The sequence below is a fragment of the Oryzias latipes genome, chromosome 12 (assembly GCF_053564925.1).
Source record: "Oryzias latipes strain Hd-rR chromosome 12, Olatipes_Hd-rR_3.1".
Lineage (NCBI taxonomy): Eukaryota > Metazoa > Chordata > Actinopteri > Beloniformes > Adrianichthyidae > Oryzias > Oryzias latipes.
In genome coordinates, this window is record NC_136248.1 from 29,747,210 (window position 1) to 29,768,345 (window position 21,136).

Below are 21,136 nucleotides of genomic sequence, written 5' to 3' on the forward strand. Positions count from 1 at the left end.
GAGTATAAACAGTGGGAGGAGTCAGGCTCCATATTAGGAGTGGGACCGGTGACGTCACGCAGGCCAGCGCCCCTGCGCAGCAGGTCTGAGCACGCGCCTCATGATCACAGGGAGCTCCGTGTTTGGCTGTAGAAGATGGCGTTGCGCTACTCAGCGAAGCTCTCCCCCGTTTTTCAGGGTGAAACAGACGTTAGGGCCGCGGTGTTTCTGTAATTGAAAGGGCAGACAAGGACTCTTGGACTGTAAATAATCGACTCAACCATTTCCACCCCGAAATTTTCGATTTAAAAAAAAAATTTTTTTTTACGGAGGGCTGCTTCAGGTATTTGGCGAACGCTAAAAAGTTGACAACTGCCGTTCAGTTCACCTGCACCGATTGGGCGCTAAACGAGTCCAGTACGCTAAAGCTACGAGCTAGCCGCTGTCGCCGGGTCTGTCGAGGTTCGGAGGCTTTAATCCGGTCGCTCGGAGCAGCATAAGTCCGTGAACTGTTGCATTTCCGACGAGAACGGTCCGTCTGACCTCGCGATACTCCTGAAAGTGTGTGTTATTATTATTATTTTTAATCAAATATTAGTCAAAACGTTAAAAGATGTCCGATAACCAGAGCTGGAACTCCTCCGGGTCTGAGGAGGACCTGGAGCCCAAGGAGGAGTACGGACAGGCGGCTGGGGTCGCGGAGTTCAGCGGAGTCCTGAGCAAAGTAAGTCCCGGTTCCAAGTGAGAGCTAACGGGCCGTGACGTCATCCGTTAGCGGCCTCGCGCTTCAAAATGTATTAAGGCGGTAAAACAAACAAAATTCGATTAAGGTTCCCAGAAAGAAATAAAAAAAAGTTTGAGCCGTAAAAATAAAAATGAGTAAATATATAAAAAAAGCAATTTAAGAAAACCTAGAGAAAGAAAAACTAGTGGGTGTAATGGCAACGTGGACACGCCCACCCAATCATCTTTTTTTTGTACTTAGGCTTCCTTATGTTTGTGCAAACATGTTGGCATTGTGACATCGTGGAAATGACTATTTTAAATGAAGACATGCTCCATTCAAAAGGCTCCAACTGTTGGTTCCGGAAGTGGGTGAGCTGTGGGGGTGGGGAGGGGGGGCCCGTTCCAAACCACCAGACGCTGTAACCCAGTTCGCCATATGCTTCAGTGGACTTGGGTCTCGCTGCTGCTTCTTTTTTTTTTTTTGGGCGGCAGCCTCGCCACAATGTCAGATTGGTAGTCTTGTCAACAATCTGACAGATTGCAGGCTGACCTGCTAACCAAGCATAATTGGGAGATTAGTCCGAGCCACACGGGCTCACCTGTTCGTTCATGCCACGGTGCGCATGCGTCATCAGTATTACAAGCATGAAGCTCTAGAGAATGTCAAATTCTATTCAAGATTTTCCCAGAAATGCAATCAAATGGGATTAGGTGGGAATGTTTGTTAGTGAAAAAAATGATTGGTGTGCTGTGTTGAAGACCCACTGGAGGGAAAAATGTGTTTTTAACACGTTCTTCTAGCCTTTTTATGAGGGAGAACATACATAAAAACATTTTAACATTTAAAACTGTATTTGTGAGTATTTATTTATTCAAATCCTGATGGATCAGGAGCAGATAAAAACCTTTTTGTGACATAAAACTGAAATGTGTGGACCAAAGTCGCCCTGCTCCGCTTCTTTCATTCATCCACTTTATATATTATTTATGAACAATAAAATGCTTCTCTTTTTAGTGATTAACATTCAAATGTGGCCTTTCCCTGCGACTACGCTCCATTGTAAGCATCTAAAAATGTTTGTTTTTCAGTGGACAAACTACATCCACGGCTGGCAGGACCGCTGGGTTGTGCTGAAAAACAACACGCTGAGCTACTACAAGTCCCAGGATGAGACGGAGTACGGCTGCCGGGGTTCCCTCTGTCTGAGCAAGGCTGTCATCACTGTGAGTACGCTGGCCAGGGCGTTTTTCACGCCCGCTTCTCCGCTCGTCTGCCCAGCTTAAGGCTGGTCTCCACAGAAAGTCTCGCAAGGAGGCAGTCGATGTTTGTGCAAGGCGGTTGAACTTTAGCTGAGAACGTGACTCATTGATGAATCTAAGAAAAATAAACTACAAATGGCTCATTGTCCTGGTTTGATTTTGAGGAATTCCTGGTTAGCGCGAGTGAAAGAAAATGCCGTCTTGTTCCTGTTACAAAATGAGTGGAGGATTTAGACCCAACTTCTGCTTGGGCATAAATTAGTTGAACGCGAAGTAACAGAGGCTCAAAAGAGCTGGCAGATTAGCTTCCAGCTGTGACATTTCAGAAAGTGTCTATCTTTCACAAACACTGCTCTTTTTTTGTGCTTTTATTTATTTCATGTTTTTAATAAAGGGGCTCTATTAGCAGCAGCTGGAAGTGAGTGAATCAATAGCTGTGGTTACATGAAAAATATCTATGATCGGATCAAAGATCGGTTTAGAATTGAATTGTTTGCTTGGGCCCCGAAAACCTTCATCCGATTCTATCAAACGTTTACACTTTGGGTCAGAATAACTCATTGTGACATGCGCAGAACTATCAAAAATACCGGAAAGCTGCAGCGCAGAACGAGACGCACCTCTAAACGTGCTTTTATTATTGTTCTGATTATTATTGAGGGCCCATTCGCTTATAATTTTCCAAGTATGTGCAGCCAGCGCTTTATTGTTGGAAGAAGCGTTAGCATAAGGCTTCTACGTCCCAACAACAACATTAGCTTTAGATGTAGTTCAAATCTGTGCAGTCAATGCCGCAATGTGCATCTTGGCTGCACGTAAATATGTGGGAATAACTTCCGCCTTTTATTTTGTCTGGACACGTGATGGTTTCATGGTTTCTAAGCTCTGTGCTGCAGAATGGTCTATTTTTTGAGATTATAGGGATGGAGTGATAATTATTTATAGTCGGTTGATAAATATCAATAACCGATATTATCGGGTATCCTGAACGGCTACTAGAAATGTCCCGACCAGGTTTTTTTTTTTGTTTTTTTTCGTTCTCATTAGTAAAACGTTTTTCATTTTTGGGTTAAGGTAAACCAAAAAAGACACTAGCTGTCAGTTAAAACATTTATTAAGAGTTATTGAACCAGAAAGTCAGACTCTACAAATGTTTTTGCTAAATTTACCAAACTGTGCGCCTCCTGCTCAAACTGTTGCTGTATTCTACTGCGCACTAAAATGTCATGAGCCGTTCATGATGATCAGACTTCCAGTAGGGTGTCTGTCATAAGCGAGACGTAAACAGCACTGATCAAAATGATAATTAAACAGACATCCAATCTCATAATTGAGAGGCAGAATGCATATTCCCGTAGTCTGAAACTAGGTGATTCGGCTCCGAATTCTGATCACGTGATCAGATCGGGACATCTCTAGTAATAATTATTCAATATTGGTCAATAATAATCGGTAATTGATGTTTTTCAGGCATCACATAACGACAACCCAACTAATTACAGTTCAGCGATGCAAGTGTTCTTTCAGGATTGGTTACTGAGAGCAGAAGTGTTTTCGAGAGGAACATTTCTAATAAACATTTATCCTGACAAACAGTTCTGTCTAAACTCGAGAGCATTTCTCCCACCTGCAGCAGACGTACACGGTAGGCGACATCCACGTTTGTTTTCTTCTCCAAGTGTAAAAATAAAAACGTCCCGAGTTCGATTGGTTGTCATCTTCAACCATAAAATCATCTCCAACATGACGCCTCTTCTGTTATCAGGTCTGTGGAAAGTGTTGATTACTAGTAGGGTTGGGCGATGTCCCTTAAATTGGCCGTGGACGATGTTTGCTGTCAACCATCGGGATGGACGATGACATCGTTGGGGGGGGGGTATTTTTACATTTTTCGTTCTTATATAACTGCTATTCGTTTTTTTGCTTTTTTCATTTTATTTCCCAACTAATGACTAATCCGCGATGATCCAGTATAAACTGAGGGTAGTGACTTTAACAAAAAAAGTAACAAACAAAATAGAAAAGAAGTAGTCCGCTCCCGCACTTAAGTAGTGAAGTGGACCGGCGGAGCGCGGACTTACAGCTTTGTGTTTGAGGGGAAGGGGGGGGTGCTTTGTTACATGAGCGCTATGTGAGGGAGATTTAAGACTGCGATCCGTCCCGCAGCTCTAGGGGTACAAGCAACCGAACTCAGAACCGGGTCTAAAAGTGTGTGTCAGAGCACAGCTCGGATCGTCAGCACACACAGCGGTTTGAGCTTCAAAGCAGAAATGTCGCTCAGTCCTTAGAAAACATTCAAACAATCACGCGGATTTGTGTTTCCAGTCGTGTCCCGACTAAATAAAGGCTGATGTTATTCTTACATGTTTACGTGCAGCCAGCAAGCAGCACCACCCAAAGCTAATGTTGTTAGCCCGTGTTAGCATACTAATCCTGGCTTCGTTCAGAAAAAGCACTGACCACACGGATTAAAATTCAAATGATGAGCGAACAGGTGTTTCATAATAACCGTAACATTATTAAAAGCACGTTTAGAAGATCGTCTCGTATTTTACCGAGCTGACATGTCAATGTATATAGCCGCTCGGCGCTATTTAACATTGTTTTGTATTGAATTGTTACATTCAATAAAGTTTGGAAAAAAAAGCCGCTTGGCGGAATTTATATCCTTCCGTTTTCAAACCCTACTGCGCATGTGCGAATGATTTATTCCGACGGAAAGTGTGACCTTAGTGAACGTTTTTATATTCTGAAAACATTTTTCTGGTTCCATCTACACGGTTGGATTCTAATCCGACCATTGATCCCATCAAGATATTTTGTACATGTAACCGCGGCTTATGGTGTCGACGCGCAACGTGGCGGGGGCGTGGCATCACGATGGTGGTCTCTCCATCGGGATGTCAGTCACCCATCACGATGGACGATGATATCGTCCATCGGCACAACCCTAATTACTAGGAAATCCCATCCGCCAACCATCCGCCATCCGTCAATCCGTCAACAGAAACTGGTTCAGCGTGCGTGTTCAGATAAAAGTTACATGGGATATATTTATGGTTTAAATACTACTTTAGTAGTAAATAAACCAGTCACCTAAACCGTAGAGAATAAAAGCTGAGGATTCAAAGCGAGGGACCATCAGACGTCCACCACGTGGTTCTCGTTATCGGCTTGAATCTGCAGCCTCACGACTGTCTGTGCGGCTTCAGGCGCCGCTCGTTCCTCACATGGAACCGCTCCAGTACTCCGATAACGTCTGCATGCAGCAGATCTGTAGAGCCACCGAGGCACAAAACCGTTCCCGTTTTCCAGGAAGTTCAGAGACGCATTTGGATGACAGTCCAGGTTTGCGTTTGCTTCTTCATCGTCGTGGTGCTTCAGCTGAGCTCTCCCTGACAGCAGCTCAAACACAAACAGGAGGTTGAGGGTTTTCTGCTGCCTCCTGTGTTTGTTCAGCTGGATTGGTTTGCAGTAAATATCAACGTCTGATAAATTAAGATGTAACCAGTAGAAAAGAAGATTAAAGTACTAACAATGAATGATTATTAATTGTGTTTGTGGCCATGATATAAGTGGGATGATACCCCTCGTGGACGGTTCATGCCGTCTGGGTTTAGGGACTTCAAAGACCCAGATCAAGATGGGAGGCTTCTCCCCGTTTCTCAATTTTCCAGAGGAGACTCATGCTGGTGTGGAGCGTCCGACCACAATCGTTTGTTGCATTAAGGAGAGGACGGCGTCTGAAATCTTCTGGTTGGCGAGAAATGAAGGAACCATTTCACACGCCGTTTGCTGTCTGTCCCCCAGAACCTCTGAAACGTTTGAAGGAGGTCACAGGCTTTCTGGTTGTTGCCGAGGGCTTGAAGGAGGTCAGTGGTCAGAAATGAAAGCTGGGGATAAACTTTCACTTTCACTGCCGCAGAATCAGTCATTTGTTCCTCCTCCTCGCCCGTCCAGTTTGGAGTTGGAAGCAGCGACTCCTGTGGCCCCCATGTTGTGTTTTTTTTTCTCTCCCAGTGATTGTGTTTAGATGTGGCTTTTGCAGCTGTGCCAAAAAGAGACTGACATCCTTGACATCCCTCGCTGCCATTTTTAGCGCCACAGCAGCAGCTCTCTGGCCTACTTGAGATTCCCCCTCTTCCAGGAATCATGGAGGAGTGCAAACAGGGAAGTTGTTGGCGTTTGTCCAACAGAAAGAAGTCGTCTGTCCAAACGCGCCCCGACGGTTGAACTGAACCGTCGCAGGCCAAATGGACGGTTGAACTGAACCGTCGCAGGCCAAATGGACGGTTGAACTGAACCGTCGCAGGCCAAATGGACGCAGAGCTGGAGGCCTCCGTCAGGAAATGTGACTCTTCCTCGCAGCATGTGACTTCCTCAGAGCGCGGTGTCAGGAAACCGGCTTCACGTGTTTATTCCACAGACTCTCTGCAGCAAAGAGCTGCTTTGTCCTTTTCACTTTCCAAGATCTCACCAAACGCAAATTACAATTTATATTTCCAGCTTTTACACCCAAGTATCAGTAAATCATTTATCCCGCAGAGGCAGATTTCTATGGAAGTGGGGGGGTCTTACTGCTTTTTTCTGAAGCGTTTTCAAGTTTCTACATGTGAAATAAAACCTTGAAATACTAACCTTCCAATCCATAAATCATTCAATTTAAGTGATTATTGGAACAGCTGATTATGTGGCAGCAGACAGTTTTGGGGGATGATGGGAGTTTGTGTTGGAGCCATAAAAAATGGTTTACTTCCAGCTCCAATCAAATTAGGTCAATTCGGTTGCAGTTTGTTGGGATAATGTTGCCATGTTGGAGCCAGACGGCGTCAGTAAGCAGTGGCTGGTTCAAGTTGGTCGAGTCGTTTCTCCGGCCAATCAGGAGTGAGCTTGTCGAAAGTCCACAGCCACCTGAAAGCTTGAATGTTGAGGGGGCCAGCAGGCTCCACCTTTTTTTTATTGATGCTTCTGATTGGCCAGATTATGACTTGAACTACAGAACAAAAGAGGATCATCAAGAACATATTCAAACAGAAATCGGAGTAAGAATGGTTACTCTGACCAACAGAATAACCGAGTGACAGCTGCTACTTTCTCCATAGAAGTCTGTGGCATTTTGGCTTCTTGGAGCCAGCAGGTACTTCCTGTTTGGAACGCCAGGGGGGAGGGGCCACTCAGTCCAGTTTTCCCACACAGTTTGGAGCTGAACGGTGACGGCAGGGTTTTTTGTTGCTTTGCTTCATGTGGATGGAATCAGACACGGTTTCTGCTTTACATTCAGTGTCAAATGTGTTAATATTGGGGCTGTAACGAGTATCCGAGTACTTGAAAACTTGTAATCTGCTTCCGAGAATTTGAGTTAAAATATTTGCGACGTCCAAGATCGCTGATTCGAGGTCTTTATAAATATAATAGTCTAATAAAAATTCAATTCAAGCTTAATGTATTTATTGCTCTAAAATGCAGAATAATGTTCAATTTTTAAGTTGACAAACAAAACACAAAAACAGTAAAAGGACATGGCAACTGGACAAACGGCTTATATTAGAAAGCTAGAATCGTGGTTCCATCTGTGGATTGTTGAGTTTGATGCGTGAATCAAATCAGATCTCCACCTAAGTAAATATCCACAGCCTGGTTAAAATAGAATTCAGATTTGTTTTCCTGTTTCCCGTCAGCTTGTGAAAACAGTTTGACGTTGTGAAACGGGTCGTAGCTTTGTGCTCTTAATCAAGTCGGCTTATGTATTCTTTCACAACTGAAGCAGACCAAACATCCCATAATTGCTTGATCTGCTCGACTTCCACGTGATTCCAGGTTTTTCCAGGATTCTGGTTCCTGGTTCAGTGAGGATGGAAGTTCCGTGTAATCTTTGGCGGAAAGTCCTTCAGTTCTTCGCTGAAGAGAGTGGCTCCCTTTTTGAGGATTGAGAAAGCAGATTCTAATTTCCTTCCTCGGTCACACTTCCTTTTCTTTGCCGACTCTTGAAACAAAGGGTTATTTAGTTGATGCAAGGGCTGCTGGGAACGCTGTCTTCATACCGAGCTTCTGCTGTCGGCCTCGGCCCGCCCCCTCTCCAGGAACCAAAGCCGAGTCACAGAGCAGAGAAACCTGGAAGACCATCTAGTGTGTTTGGTTAATGCCGTCAGTTTTGATGTATATGGGACGGTCTCCATGGAGATCAGACGTTTGCTACGCAGAGTGGGTTTCATCTGACACGACTGCCAGTTGGTATGTCTCTTACAGTCTGGCTTAAAACCTCCGAAACAAACTTGAAGTGAAACTTGGCGAGGGAATTTGGGGGGTTTGATAGAAAATGAGTCATCAGAGTTTATCTAAAGCATATTTAACATAAACAGCAGAAGACGGAGAGTCCTGCAAACGCTCTGGAGATGCTTAAGAAACCCCGGACGGCGTTCTTAAGTCTGACGTTTTTGACGTGTTTTCAGTGTGTTCAGCTTTTTCGGCTCGTCCTCGGTCCTGTCGGAACGGGCCGTGGGCATTCATCTGCTGGTTCTGGTTCTGTGTTGTGGATTTGCTGCACAGGATGGTGAAGGCCCCCTTCAGTAGGGGTAGGCCTGCTCGATAAATCGCCTATTTATCGTTATCGGGACATCAATGTGTGCAATGCACATATTGCAAAAGATGGCAATAAATGGTTCCCTTAAACATCTTATGGCCCAAGAGCATTTAACAAATCAAATAAATCCTTATATGCATCAGATGGACCCTGTTATGTTAGATGTTTGCCTCTATGCAGACGATGGTCCTTTGGAGTATAATTTTGAAACTGTTGCAGTGAAATAGAAATTATGTTTTTGGTGGTTTTGCTATTTGTTCTTGTACCACAGGTCATATCATCATCGCAATATTGATCACTAATAGCGCGAGTTTTCCTCATACTGTGACGCCCTAATTAGGGGAATAACTGGTAAAAATCATGGATGACGCCTCCTACTTCTGCTCCACCCCCCACACCCCACCCCCCACATACACAGGCATTTGAGAGCTGTGGATCATGGTAAATGTTTTAATGATCTCTGGCTCCATACAGTAATGAAGGAGCAGCAGAAACCCAAAGGTCCTGAGCGTTCAGAAAAATGAAAGCAAGAACATGAAAATGTAATCAAAGGTAGCAGAAAAGAGCAGCGTTTGGAGTTTAGACCTAAAGGCAGAAATCTGAGATCATCAGAAAGTGGTTTCCATCTGGCCATTAGAGCAGCTTCTCTCTGTTTGGTTCTGACTCGGTTCTACCAGAGCTCTGCGGGTTTTGTGATCCATAAGCGAGTCTGGGAAACAATAAAAGTATTTGTACCTGTAGTTCTGGATTGATCTGGTGTGAGTCAGTGTGAGGACTTGTGCTATCCTAGGCACTTTAACGTTGGGAGTTGGGTCATCTAGACCCACTAGACAGTGCGCTGAACCTTTTTTCTTCAATGATTTGTGATCTTCACTGGTGTCCATGGATTACATGAAATCTTTCCACCTTTATCCACCTTTGTCATGGTAGGGAGAACACGTCAATGGAAGGGGGGGGGGGGTCATCTTCGATAGCACAAGGGTTAAGAACAGGAGTAACAACAGGAGTTCTCCTGGTTCTGGTTCAGGTTTCTTGCTGTCTTTTTTTGTGTGGAAGTGATGCATCTTTGTTTGTGTAATAAACTAAAAACCTGATAACGTTTTGATCAGTGAAGATGTTTGCTGAGCTGCTGTCTTTCACACATGGATGTTACCCATAATGCACTGTGCTTACATTAGGGTCTTGATTTGCCTAACTTGCATAGCTACTGTGAACATTCAGTGGCTGGTCCAGATCAAAGGTCCGGTGTTGATGTGTCATCAGCTTCCTGTTAGCTCCAGTCAGAAATTGCAGATCACTGTCAGGGTTCTGACTTTTTGTTTAATAAAGAGAAGAACCACACAGGAGATGAGAACTTCTGCAGAAGGACAATCGGTCTGGGACAGCACAAACTGTCACAGAGGAGTTCTGCCTTCTTGGTGTATCCAGTCTGGTTTTATTGGTGGCCGGGGTTGATAACAGAAAAGTGGGTCATTCAATCAAGCAGTACAGGAACATCATATTCTTGTATAATCAGAACTTCTCAGGTCATTGTTTTCTTACTGAAAGATAGAACTGAGACAAACATATCATGGTGATAATTACATAACCCTAACATCATGCTTGAAGCCTCTAGCTGGTTTGATTTCGGGTCTGCTTCAGGTCATTCCGACTGCTGATGTTAAAGGTGTTAAACCCAGAGAAGAGCAGATTTTCCTCCTTCATGCTGCACACAGCAGATCAGCAGCATCATCGTCTGCTTTGTTTAAGAAGCTGCCTTGTCTACTTCATTTAAGCGACTTAGAGCTCTGACGATAACCGCATCACCGCGGTGATGACCTCATCACCGCACTTTTTTTACGCTCTTTTTTTTTTTTTTTTTACGTTTTCATAAGGTGCGTGATTGGAACTATAATAAACACATTAAACGCATTCGTCTTTGCTGATAATTTCCTTTTTCTGTTAGTCCTGTGTTCAGACTTTCCTTCTTTCTTTCAGACTGTTGTCTCCTTTTCTCCCACCGCGCCTGTCACTCTCTCTCGTAGCCGTGCGCTCTCACTGTCTGCCTCTGCGCTGCACGTGACACGCGGCTCCCTTTACAGTTACACAAACAGGCGCCGCGCTTTCAGAAGCACACATCCTCATTCTACAACAGAAGTTTCTGTCTGACGAGGAAATACGACAGATTTACTGCTTTCTAATTATTTATTTCCATTGTATTCATTTCTGTTACAAGGTGCGTGCGTTCTTAAGTGCGCGACACGGCCGACCACCAGAGGATTTTGTGTTGGGAACTATTTTTTCTAGCCTAACGTTACGTGTCTGTATAAACAAAGGCGGAGCCTCCTGCCCCGCAATCTTCATGGGTTTCAGGATTCACGGCTACCGGAAAGGTGACAAAGTGTCTGCAGTCTGCTTCTTACTGGAAACGAAGCTGCTTCGTCTGCTTCGTTTAAGCAGATGCTTCGTCTGCTTCGTTAAAGAAGCTGCTTTGTCTGCATCGTTTAAGAAGCAGCTTCGTCTGCTTCGTTGAAGAAGCTGCTTCGTCTGCTTCGTTAAGGAAGCTGCTTCGTCTGCTTCGTTAAAGAAGCTGCTTCATCGGCCTCGTTTAAGTGGCTGCTTCGTTTAAGAAGCTGCTTCATCTGCTTCGTTTAAGCAGCTGCTTCGTCTGCTTCGTTTTAAGAAGCTGCTTTGTCTGCTATGTTTAAGCAGCTGCTTCGTCTGCTTCATTTAAGCAGCTGCTTCGTCTGCTTCGTTTAAGCAGCTGCTTCGTCTGCTTTGTTTAAGCAGCTGCTTCGTCTGCTATGTTTAAGAAGCTGCTTCGTCTGCTATGTTTAAGCAGCTGCTTCGTCTGCTTCATTTAAGCAGCTGCTTCGTCTGCTAAGTTTAAGCAGCTGCTTCGTCTGCTTCGTTTAAGCAGCTGCTTCGTCTGCTAAGTTTAAGCGGCTGCTTCGTTGTCTTTGCAGACAGATTTTGCAGTTTTTTCTCACCAGGAAATCTGGAGTGAAGCTTCTGCCGTGATTTAACCAAAGCTCCTGTTTGTGTTTCAGCCTCACGAGTTTGACGAGTGCCGGCTGGACATCAGCGTGAACGACAGCGTGTGGTACCTGAGAGCCCACGACCCGTACCACAGGAACCAGTGGATCGACTCCATCGAGCTGCACAGAGTAAGAGCCTACGAAACGAGCTGCCGCCCAGCATCAGAACCACCCGGACTCAGAACCTCATGTGTGTTTCTGTCAGAACCTCAGGGCAGGGAGGACAGAGAGGTCAGGAGTCCTGGGATCAGTGCTCATCCCTCCAGTTTCGGTGCGTTTGCTGTCGTCTCCCAGCTTTCTGGAGCCTCGCTTTATGTTTGCAGCATAATTTACCGGAGCGTCTGGTTCTGCTGAAGCGACTAAGCCGCCGCGTAGAGGCTCTAATCTTCCAGGCAGTTTCAGCTGGTGTCAGGGATTTCAGCAGAACGCCGCGTCGAGGTTGGAGGCGGCTCAGGGCTCGTGATCCTTTTCCACATCCGACTTTAATCCCATGACTCATTCTTTCTGGAAGCTGCTTGAAAAACAGTCCGGGGATCATGAGAGAACCGGAGAGCAGGGACCTTGAGCCGAGTCAGCCGGTTCTGTGACGATGCGAGTTCAGCTGGACGGAGCGTCTGGTTTGTGTGGTTCCTCTGAGCGTCTGGAACCATCTAGCACAGTGATCACCGACAAGGCTGAAGTTTATTTTCTTCAGCTTTTCTTTTTTAAATTAAAATGCTCCTATAAGGAATATATTTTGAAACCGTCTGTAGATATTTCACAGAGGATAAGATTCATTCAAATGATTAACTTGTAGATGTTTCAAATTTATGAAGGAGATCTCAACCCAGGCTCTGATTATCTTTTAAGCCGAGGATTAATCCCATTTAGTTTTTCTTACATCTGGATTCATTGTGCTTTTCTCTTCAACACATTGGAGTAAAGTATCTTTTAGGAAAATTCTGAAATGTCTTTTTGACAAGTTCCTGCGTAGTTAGTAGTACATAAACTTGGGATTTTTTTTACTAAATATATATTAAAAGTTGTCACTTTTGATGTTCAATTAAGTGACTTTGGTGCATAATTTCAGGCTACGACTAGTATGTCGTTCTACACATCCTGCCCTGTCATGTCACAAAGATTTGTGTACTTTGACTGTGTAGTTTTTGAGTTATTAGTACATAAACATAGCATTTTTGAATAGAAATATTGTACAGGTTGTCAGCAAGTTGACCCCCAAAGGGGTCAGGTTTGGTAAATGAAGTTTAGACCTGCAGTGTGGCGGATAAATACGAGAAAATAAAGTGATAACGCCATAAAAATAGTATTTTCTACTTACAATAACAATAGGCAAACATTCACAACAAGTGCGTCTTTATTAGCCGTCTTCGTTAGAGAGTCGCCGTGTGGGAACATCTGTCACTAAAAGTATTTCCAGTTCTGAGTCTAGTCCTGAGTTCTTTTATTTTGAAGTCAGTCTCGTCTTCTGTTTCCTCCCCGGCTCTTTTCTGTGAAAACCAGCTTTCTAAATCCGTTTGTTTGGTGTTATCTTTGCTAGCTTTGGGCTCTGAATTTAGCGGTCATGGCAGCCGCTTCAAGAAAGTCTCTCTCAGATTTAAGACGAAGCTGCTCGACCCCCGTCAAAAGTGAACCAGAGACGAAGGTAGTTTTCCAAAATAATGGCAGTAAAGTAAGTAACCATGTAGTTCTTATTTTGTCTGGGGAAAGGGGTCTGCAGATCCAGTGCAAAGATATTTTCCTTCCTAGTTTAGGTGCAACAGAAATATTCTGAACTGGATCAGCCGCAGGTGAAGGTTTCTGGGTCTTAAAGCTAAAGTCTGTTAGGTTTGCCCCCCCCCCCCCCCCCCCCATACTCCCCCCTTCATCAGTGAGTCATCCTCAGCCCCGGAGCCCCCGCCGTGCCCGCCCTCTGAGTCACTGCTGTGCTTCCCCTTCCTGAAACCATGTGGCTCACAGCGGCTTGTGTCGCCATGGAAACGCAAACCACCCAGAACCCAGCCGTCTCCCAGCAGCCCCCAGTGAAACAAAAAAAGCCTCACTGTTAGAGTCCACGTGGGGTCCGTGGCAACGAAAACACGGCGAAATATCTGTCTCCGGCGCTGCATGTGCACGTGTGTGTGTGTGGGGGGCTCTGGTGCACGTTTCAAGCCCGCGCACGTGTACAAGAGTTTAGATTTCCACCACAGACAGAGCTCTGCGTTTGTTTCACCGCCGCTTTAAATCAACAACAGTGTGTGTGTGTGTTTGTGCACAAGTGTGCACGTGCATTTGTGTGCATGAGAGCTCATCCCATCTCAACCCAGGAGTCACTCCCGGTCAACGACCGATAGTAACCTCAGGCTCTTTCCAAAGACCTGTCGCGTACATGGGGAGGCCACGCCCCCTACTGGCAGACATGGGAAGTATGTTACAGCGCTTGATTGTTCCCTGACCGTTGTGAGGAAGAGGAGGCTGTTGTGCAAGAGGAAGAGGAACCAGCAGCTTCACAGTTTGTTTCAGTGAAGCAAACGTGTGAATCTGAAACCCGTAAAGGAAAACGAGCTCTGAGGTTTTCACCCCCGTGCTTCGTTTTTCTCCAGGTGGATTCTGGGTATGGCTCCGAGTCCAGCCTGCGCAGACACGGCTCCATGCTGTCGCTCATCTCCGCCACCAGCGGATATTCGGCCACCTCCACGTCCTCCTTCAAGGTCCGTGTTTCCTCCAGTTCTGCTGGTGTGAATGAAGTAGGTCGATCCCCGCGGGCCGCTGAACCAGCAACCCAGGTGTCTGTTTGCCTCCTCAGAAGGGCCACAGCCTCCGAGAGAAGCTGGCAGAGATGGAGACGTTCAGGGACATCCTGTGCCGGCAGGTGGACACGCTGCAGAAGTACTTTGACAGCTGCGCCGACGCCGAGTCCAGAGACGAGTTCCAGAGAGACAAAAGTAAGAAAACCTTTTCCGCGATTTTCCAGCTGCAGGATTTTCCTGAAGGTTCTCGCAGAAACGCGACAAGCAGAGCAGGAGATGCACCACATCTGAAACCGTTTGAGTTTCTCCAAGAAAACTTATCAGATCTGCACTAAACTGATCTACGACCGCAGCGCCTCCTAGTGGTAGAAGAAGGAAGTCAAACAAATGAAGGAGCAAATGTTTACTCTAAATGTTGATGCGGGAAAATATCATCCTTTTTCCTCAGTTTTACAGTTTTGGAGATTTTTCATTTAAGATGATTTTTTACAAAAACGCATTTCATTGTTTTTGTAATATTCTTGTGTGTTTGCAGTTCTTTATCTGTGAAAAAAACACAGTTTTTAGGATGTTTTAGTTTCACTTTAGGTTTTTTTTTTCCTTTTCATTTTTTTGTGTTTTTTCTTCTGCGGCTTCAGCCAGAAGCACAAAGAAAACCTGGATGTGATCAACCAAAGTTCAAATGTTGATCAGAGTAACTGTAATCAGTAACTGATGTGCAGGAAGTCTGCAGGTCACATGACCTCAGGTGTTCAAAAACCAAAAACCTGAAATGAGTCGGAGCGTTTCTGTGAAAACAAGAGTAGAGAATGAGGCTTTACACTCAAGTCTGTGCACCTTTGTGTGTGTAAATGTGTGTTTGCATGTTTGTGTGTGTAAATGTGTCAATTTTCTTTTGTCTGTGCTCTTGTGTGCCTGTGTGTGCGTATGTGTGACAGCAGTGTCTCTGTTAGCTCCTCCCTCTCCGTCCGTTTCTGTTGCAAATGAATCTTTTGTTCTTCTGTTCGTCCTGAAGAAGAAACCAGAGCATTGTCATTGTGTGTGTGTGTGTGTGTGTGTGTGCGTGTGTGCGTGTGTGTGTGCGTGTGTGTGTGTGCGTGTGCGTGCGCGTTCGGGGGCGTCACCTGTGTTCTCTGAGTCTCTGCTGTGGTTTCAGTCATGGAGGATGACGAAGACGACTTTCCCAGCACGCGAACAGACGGAGAGTTTCTGCACAACAACAACGGCAGCCGGGAGAAACGTGAGCCGACGGGATCGTCTGAACGCCGAAGACGAGGAGAGCCTCTGTCTGACGTGTCTGTGGCTCCTCCTCTTCCTCAGTGTTCCAGACCCTCAGCCTGAAGGGCATCAACGGTATCGACTTCAAAGGGGAGGCCATCACGTTCAAGGCCACCACCGCCGGGATCCTCGCCACGCTGACGCACTGCATCGACCTTATGGTGAAGAGGGAGGACAGCTGGCAGAAGAGGCTGGAGAAGGTCTCCACCGCTCCTCCTGCAGACGTTCGGTCTGTCGATCGGGTCTGAAGTTTGTGCCTCCGTGATTTCAGGAGATGGAAAAGAGGCGAAGAATCGAGGAGAGCTACAAGTCTGCTCTGACGGATCTGAAGAAGAAGTCTCACTTTGGAGGTCCAGACTATGAGGTGCGTACTGAGCATGCTCAGTGCACATTTGCTAAAACATGAAGAGGACGGACCCGTTTCAGAAATAAGACCTTCTCGGTTCTGCTCCTGCAGGAAGGCCCCAACAGCCTCATCAACGAGGACGAGTTCTTTGACGCCGTGGAAGCGGCTCTGGACCGCCAGGACAAGATGGAGGAGCAGGTGAGGACCGCCGAGTCTGAACCGGAGGGGAAGAAAACCACATCCGTGCTTCTGACCGTCTTCCCGTGTGTCCACAGTGTCAGACGGAGAAGACCAGGGTCCAGAGGTCCAGCCCCGTTCCCCCCGGAGACGTGTACTCCAGCTCAGGGTCCCACCGCTTCGCAGACAAGGTGGCTATAGCTTCCTGATCCTCTTTTTCCCCCCCCAACCACCACCACCTGTCCGTCATTCATCATCCTCTTTCTCTCCATCCTCTGCCCTTCATCTCCTCATCTGCTCTTCTCTCCTGCAGCCTCAGGCTGTCATAGTCAGGGCCGTTCCTCACGAGGTCCACAGATTCAGCTCCGAGGTAACTGTCCAGGCGGAGCCAGGAGGGGGCGCTGTGTCCCTCCACCCCTACAAACACCTGACATGTTCATCAGGCGCATTAAACCCCTCCCCCCTTCCCACACCGTCATTTTCACCATTTTTCTGAAACTGAAGCTGCTTTGGGTTCACTTTCACACTGCAGTCGTGAGAGAGGACCAGAACTACGGGGTCGGACTAAAGTCCCACTCCAAAGCCTTTCTAGTGGTTATTTAATTATGATCAATAGATCTGAATCCATCCAAGCTTGATGATCAATTCATAAAAGTACAGATCGATCTTTTATGCCTTTCCTTTTCCGGTGACCTTTGTGGGATTTGGTGTACAAAATCTTGCTAGCCTAATATCGCCTCACGAGCTCAAGCTAACATGTGTAGCAAAAAAGCAGCGAGCATTATGGGAAAAATCCAACCGTACAGTTTAGATCCAGATTCCAGCTCAGACCAGGAAAACAAAGACGTTCATGGATCTGTTGGTCTGCAAGGGGATGAATCGGAGAAACGGATTGAAGCCAATCTTTGGCCCCGCCCACCGCAGTTACCGTGTCACAACTGACGGCTTTTTTTCATCTGATCCATCATCGTTTGAACAAAGAAATACTCAGAAATGTCATTTTAATGTTACATTAAATTTAAATTAAACGTTCTCCATTATGATACAAAATGCTACAAGAACATGTTAAAAAAGCCATTTTTGTCTGAGTGGGTTTTTAAAGTGAGAAAACAACCATTAAAAAAAACATTTAAAAATTGTAAAACAAGTCAAAGTCGACTGTATTGTCGGTTCTGCATATGTGCTCGACATACGATGAATCAAAATTCCGCTTCATGCGTAGACAAAAAGACTACACATTTATTTACATGTAGATAATATGAAAAAACAACTAAGAACCTAAAATAAAAATGTTTGTTAGTAACAGCTGCTGTTTTGTAGCTTTAATTCTTTTGTTTCTCAATCGCAACTTTTCATTTTTGGAGTTGATCTTACTCTAGGGGCGGGGCTTCGAGCCCATTGGCTACCAGAATATTAAATCTCATGTACAATAACTAAAACCAGTCGTTACTGTTGAGCTTCTGTCCTGCAGCTCGCTGGTTGAGCCACAAGGGGGAGCCATTTAACCACTGACGGTCTTTTCTGCTTCAGCTGTTCAGTCTCGGGATCCTGGAATCAGTTTAAATCTTTATGTGAAACAATCGAGTCAGTTTTATTTAAAGGAGATTTATTGTAAAAATATAGAAAAATTACATTTCCAGCTATTTAACTGGACACATTTATTTTAGTTGAATTAAAAGTTAAAATAATTATAAAAAAAACAATTTTTATTAAATAAATAAAACATGCATGTTGGATAGAAATGTGACAAATATTTGACAGACACGTGTGCCGTTCTAGAGGAACTAGTTCTGTTCCCTGATAACCGATGGTGTCGCTGCAGGTGGAGGAGATGGTGCAGAACCACATGACCTACTCCCTGCAGGACGTCGGAGGAGACGCCAACTGGCAGCTGGTGGTGGAGGAGGGAGAGATGAAGGTGAGTGCCGGCGGTTTCCGCAGACGTTCTCCTGTCGGGTCTTAGCCGACCTGACGTCCGTCGCCTCCACCTGCCTGCAGGTGTACAGGAGGGAGGTGGAGGAGAACGGGATCGTGCTGGACCCGCTGAAGGCCACGCACTCGGTGAAAGGGGTGACGGGTCACGAGGTGTGCCACTTCTTCTGGGACACGGCGTACCGCAACGACTGGGAGAGTGAGTCCCCCCACAAGGTTTCCCCGTCAGAACCTCAGAGCCGGACGCTGACTTTCAAACTTTCTCTGCAGCCACGATCGAGAACTTCAGCATTGTGGAGACGCTGTCCGACAACGCCATGATCGTCTACCAGACGCACAAGGTGAGCCGGATCCGCCGCTGCGGCGCCGACCGCAGAGTCTGAACCCATGATGACGACGATGATGATGTGTTGCAGAGGGTGTGGCCCGCCTCTCAGAGGGACGTCCTTTACCTGTCTGCCATGAGGAAGATGGTGACCAACAACGAGAACGATCCCGACACCTGGCTGGTCTGCAACTTCTCGGTGGATCACGACGACGCTCAGGTGAGAAGTCGGTTCCTAACGTTGACCGTCCATGAGAACCGGGTCAGTGCGACGTCATCCGTAGAAAACGGTTTACAAGCAAAAGAAGTCGCCAGTTTTTCACCATATGGGCGCTGCCACGTTCAAGCCAAACGCCATCAGTAAGCAGAGTCGGTCTGAGTTTCTATGGCAACCATTCTCGCCAATTCTGATTGGTCAGTTTGTAACTAGAATTACAGTAACAGCTGTTTATTTCTCTATAGAAGTCTATGGAATTAAATTGTGCGGGTACTTCCTGTTTGGAATGCCAGGGGGCGGGGTCACTCGGTCCAGTTCTCATGTGCAGTCAATGGTTTCAAACCTTTTACAACAGCCAAAATAACAAAGAAGTCTCGTCCTCACAGGTGAGCAGCAGGTGCGTCCGCGCCAAAATCAACATCGCCATGATCTGCCAGACCCTGGTCAGTCCACCAGAGGGCGACAAAGAGATCAGCAGGGACAACCTCCTGTGTAAAATCACCTACGTCGCCAACGGTGCGTCATCTTTGCTCCCGCCTCTGATGAGGGTTTTCCTCCCCCCTCCCTCATGAATTGTTCTCTGCTTGCAGTGAACCCAGGCGGCTGGGCGCCCGCCTCCGTGCTGCGGGCCGTGGCCAAGAGGGAGTACCCCAAATTCCTCAAACGCTTTACGTCCTACGTGCAGGAAAAAACCGCCAGCAAACCCATCTTATTCTGAGGAGACCCGGACCTCCCACCTGTGCAGGACTTGAACCCTCAACCTGTGTGAACGTCCACTGAAAGCCACGAAAACTGAACAGATGCTGCTGCTGTGCTGCTTAAGACGACGTAAACGACCTTTTAGACTCAAACATTTCACTACTTTTGCAGAATTCTTTAACGCGAGTCGTCAGAAATGATCGGTGCGTCTCTCTGATGAAGCCGCTGGCGCTGAAGGAGAGACGCCGCCATCACTTCTGTTCGCTCCGTTTGTAAATAGCCTGACGGACTATTCGGATCCAAGCGCCTTCATTTCTACAGGAACCATGGGGGCGGGGTCAGCGAAGTGCCTCAGGGGCGGTTCCTCGTCTTCAAATGTGAACGGATGATCCGGGTCTCGACGCTTCTCTGTATTTTTTTAATGTTCTCTGTCATCGCTGCTCTCTACGGGGGAAACTTGAACGTCGGATTTGAGTTCTTGAACTTGAACGTTGGCGGCGATGAGGGGGGCGGGGCTTGAATGTAAATGTGTTCAGCTTCTGGTCAGAATAAAACATTTGCCTCCATCAGCTGAAGATCCTTTTATTGGCAGGGTTTTGTGCTTAGTCATGCTTTAAGGACACTTAAGACAACGTCCACAAAACGCCGTCTTCATCATAACTTAACCTCTAAGTCAGTATACACAGTATACAGCGGCGCCCTCAGAGGGGGAGGGGCCAACGCCACAAACACTGGAGCCGGCTTTTTCTAAATAAATTAAGGTCAAAAGTGTTGATCCGTGCAGAGAAATGTTTTCCTCAGGAGATGAAAGGAGCTTCGGTTCGGCTCGTTTCCATGGCGATTCAGTTCAAGTAAAAAAAGAGGAAATGACGCATTTCCACGGTGGCCCCTACGTCACGGCGTCTGATCCGACTTCCCAAAGGCCGCTGCCAGGTTTGTTTTGGATCTGCCAGACGAAGACGTGATCAGAAAGGACTGAAATCTTAGGAGAAGAAAAAAATGGGAAACAACAAACCTGTTGTGGGTCATGTGACTTTTGACGAGGTGACCGGCGGCCAAAGCCGCCATCAGGGAGAGCTCCCCCGCCAGGACGGCACCGCAGACCACCCGGGCCAGCTGGCGGGCGTTCTCGCCCGGCTCGTTGGGGCCGCTGACCCCGAGCATCTGCAAACCAGATTCGGAATCAGAAAACGCCAGACGAGCTGCCAGAAACACCTCAAGCGCGTGACGCTGACGGCGAGCTCACTGGTGACCGTCAACGGCTCTTCAATCCAAACAACGAGGAGTCTATTTCATTATTTGCACGTGACGCCAAAGTGCAGGAATTCTTTCCAGAGAAATTCGTCAGAGTGAGACCTCTTTATAAACAAGATCTGATCTAGAAAAACTTTAAACCTGCCTGTTTCAGGCTGAAGTTGGTTTCTGATTTGTTTATTTTAGCCTCCAGCTTCCCTTAACGTATAAGGGAAAAGTTTATCTTCATGTAAAACATCTGCAGCTGCTTTAAACTTTGTTTGCTAGATTTCCTGCAGGAAACTTAAAACGTGAAAAAACAAAATCTGACGCCAACTTCAGCCTCAACTGACTTTTTAGGTGAGATATAAATAAAAAAAACTGGTATTTTTCAGAATCTATTAATAGCAGCATACTCGTAGCCGGTCGGTGAATATTCTGCATCATTATTATGGTCTGTGGGATCAACTGTCAGAATAAATTCATATTTTGTTTGTTAAATGCAGATTTTATTTTGAAATCAAAGGCTTTCCTTTTCCTCTTTTCTGTAAAAACACAAACCTTCCTAATACGTTTGTTTTTTGTTTAATTTAGCTCGCTTGGGGGTTTCAACACCAGCAGCCACTTTAGTCACATGACCG

General features: G+C 46.1%; 2 protein-coding genes across 8 annotated transcripts in view; one reads left to right on the forward strand and one right to left on the reverse strand.

The window, feature by feature from the left end:
* Positions 1 to 19,831, forward strand: LOC101174116 (ceramide transfer protein). Of its 4 annotated transcripts, XM_011481451.4 has the most exons (18): positions 1 to 703; positions 1,795 to 1,929; positions 11,575 to 11,691; positions 11,768 to 11,833; positions 14,142 to 14,249; positions 14,345 to 14,483; positions 15,445 to 15,528; positions 15,609 to 15,766; positions 15,838 to 15,930; positions 16,024 to 16,110; positions 16,188 to 16,280; positions 16,403 to 16,459; positions 17,912 to 18,007; positions 18,088 to 18,220; positions 18,292 to 18,362; positions 18,438 to 18,566; positions 18,950 to 19,079; positions 19,154 to 19,831. In XM_011481451.4, exons 1-18 carry the CDS (start codon positions 593 to 595, stop codon positions 19,279 to 19,281), a joined length of 1,935 nt encoding a protein of 644 aa, XP_011479753.1. In that variant the 5' UTR covers positions 1 to 592; the 3' UTR covers positions 19,282 to 19,831. The 4 variants fall into 4 exon arrangements, with proteins under 4 accessions (XP_011479753.1, XP_011479754.1, XP_011479755.1 ...); XM_011481452.4 differs by lacking the exon at positions 16,403 to 16,459; XM_011481453.4 differs by lacking the exon at positions 11,768 to 11,833.
* LOC101166888 (3-hydroxy-3-methylglutaryl-coenzyme A reductase) overlaps positions 19,829 to 21,136 on the reverse strand; it is a 12,092-nt gene continuing 10,784 nt past the window's right edge. For all 4 annotated transcript variants that reach the window (XM_023960401.2, XM_023960403.2, XM_023960404.2 and 1 more), the window contains 2 exons: positions 20,278 to 20,426; positions 19,829 to 20,208 (listed from right to left, as the gene is read on the reverse strand). In XM_023960401.2, the coding sequence (XP_023816169.1) occupies positions 20,157 to 20,208; positions 20,278 to 20,426 (201 nt within the window). In that variant the 3' untranslated portion in view covers positions 19,829 to 20,156. The remainder of the gene's footprint in view (positions 20,209 to 20,277; positions 20,427 to 21,136) is intronic.

Bases quoted from the DNA above. Each gene is read 5' to 3' on its own strand.
- LOC101174116 (XM_011481451.4), top strand. From the start codon at position 593: ATGTCCGATAACCAGAGCTGGAACTCCTCCGGGTCTGAGGAGGACCTG. The intron at 15,767-15,837 runs GTCTCCACCGCT...CCGTGATTTCAG, and splicing joins GGCAGAAGAGGCTGGAGAAG to GAGATGGAAAAGAGGCGAAG. The intron at 19,080-19,153 runs GTGCGTCATCTT...CTCTGCTTGCAG, and splicing joins AATCACCTACGTCGCCAACG to TGAACCCAGGCGGCTGGGCG.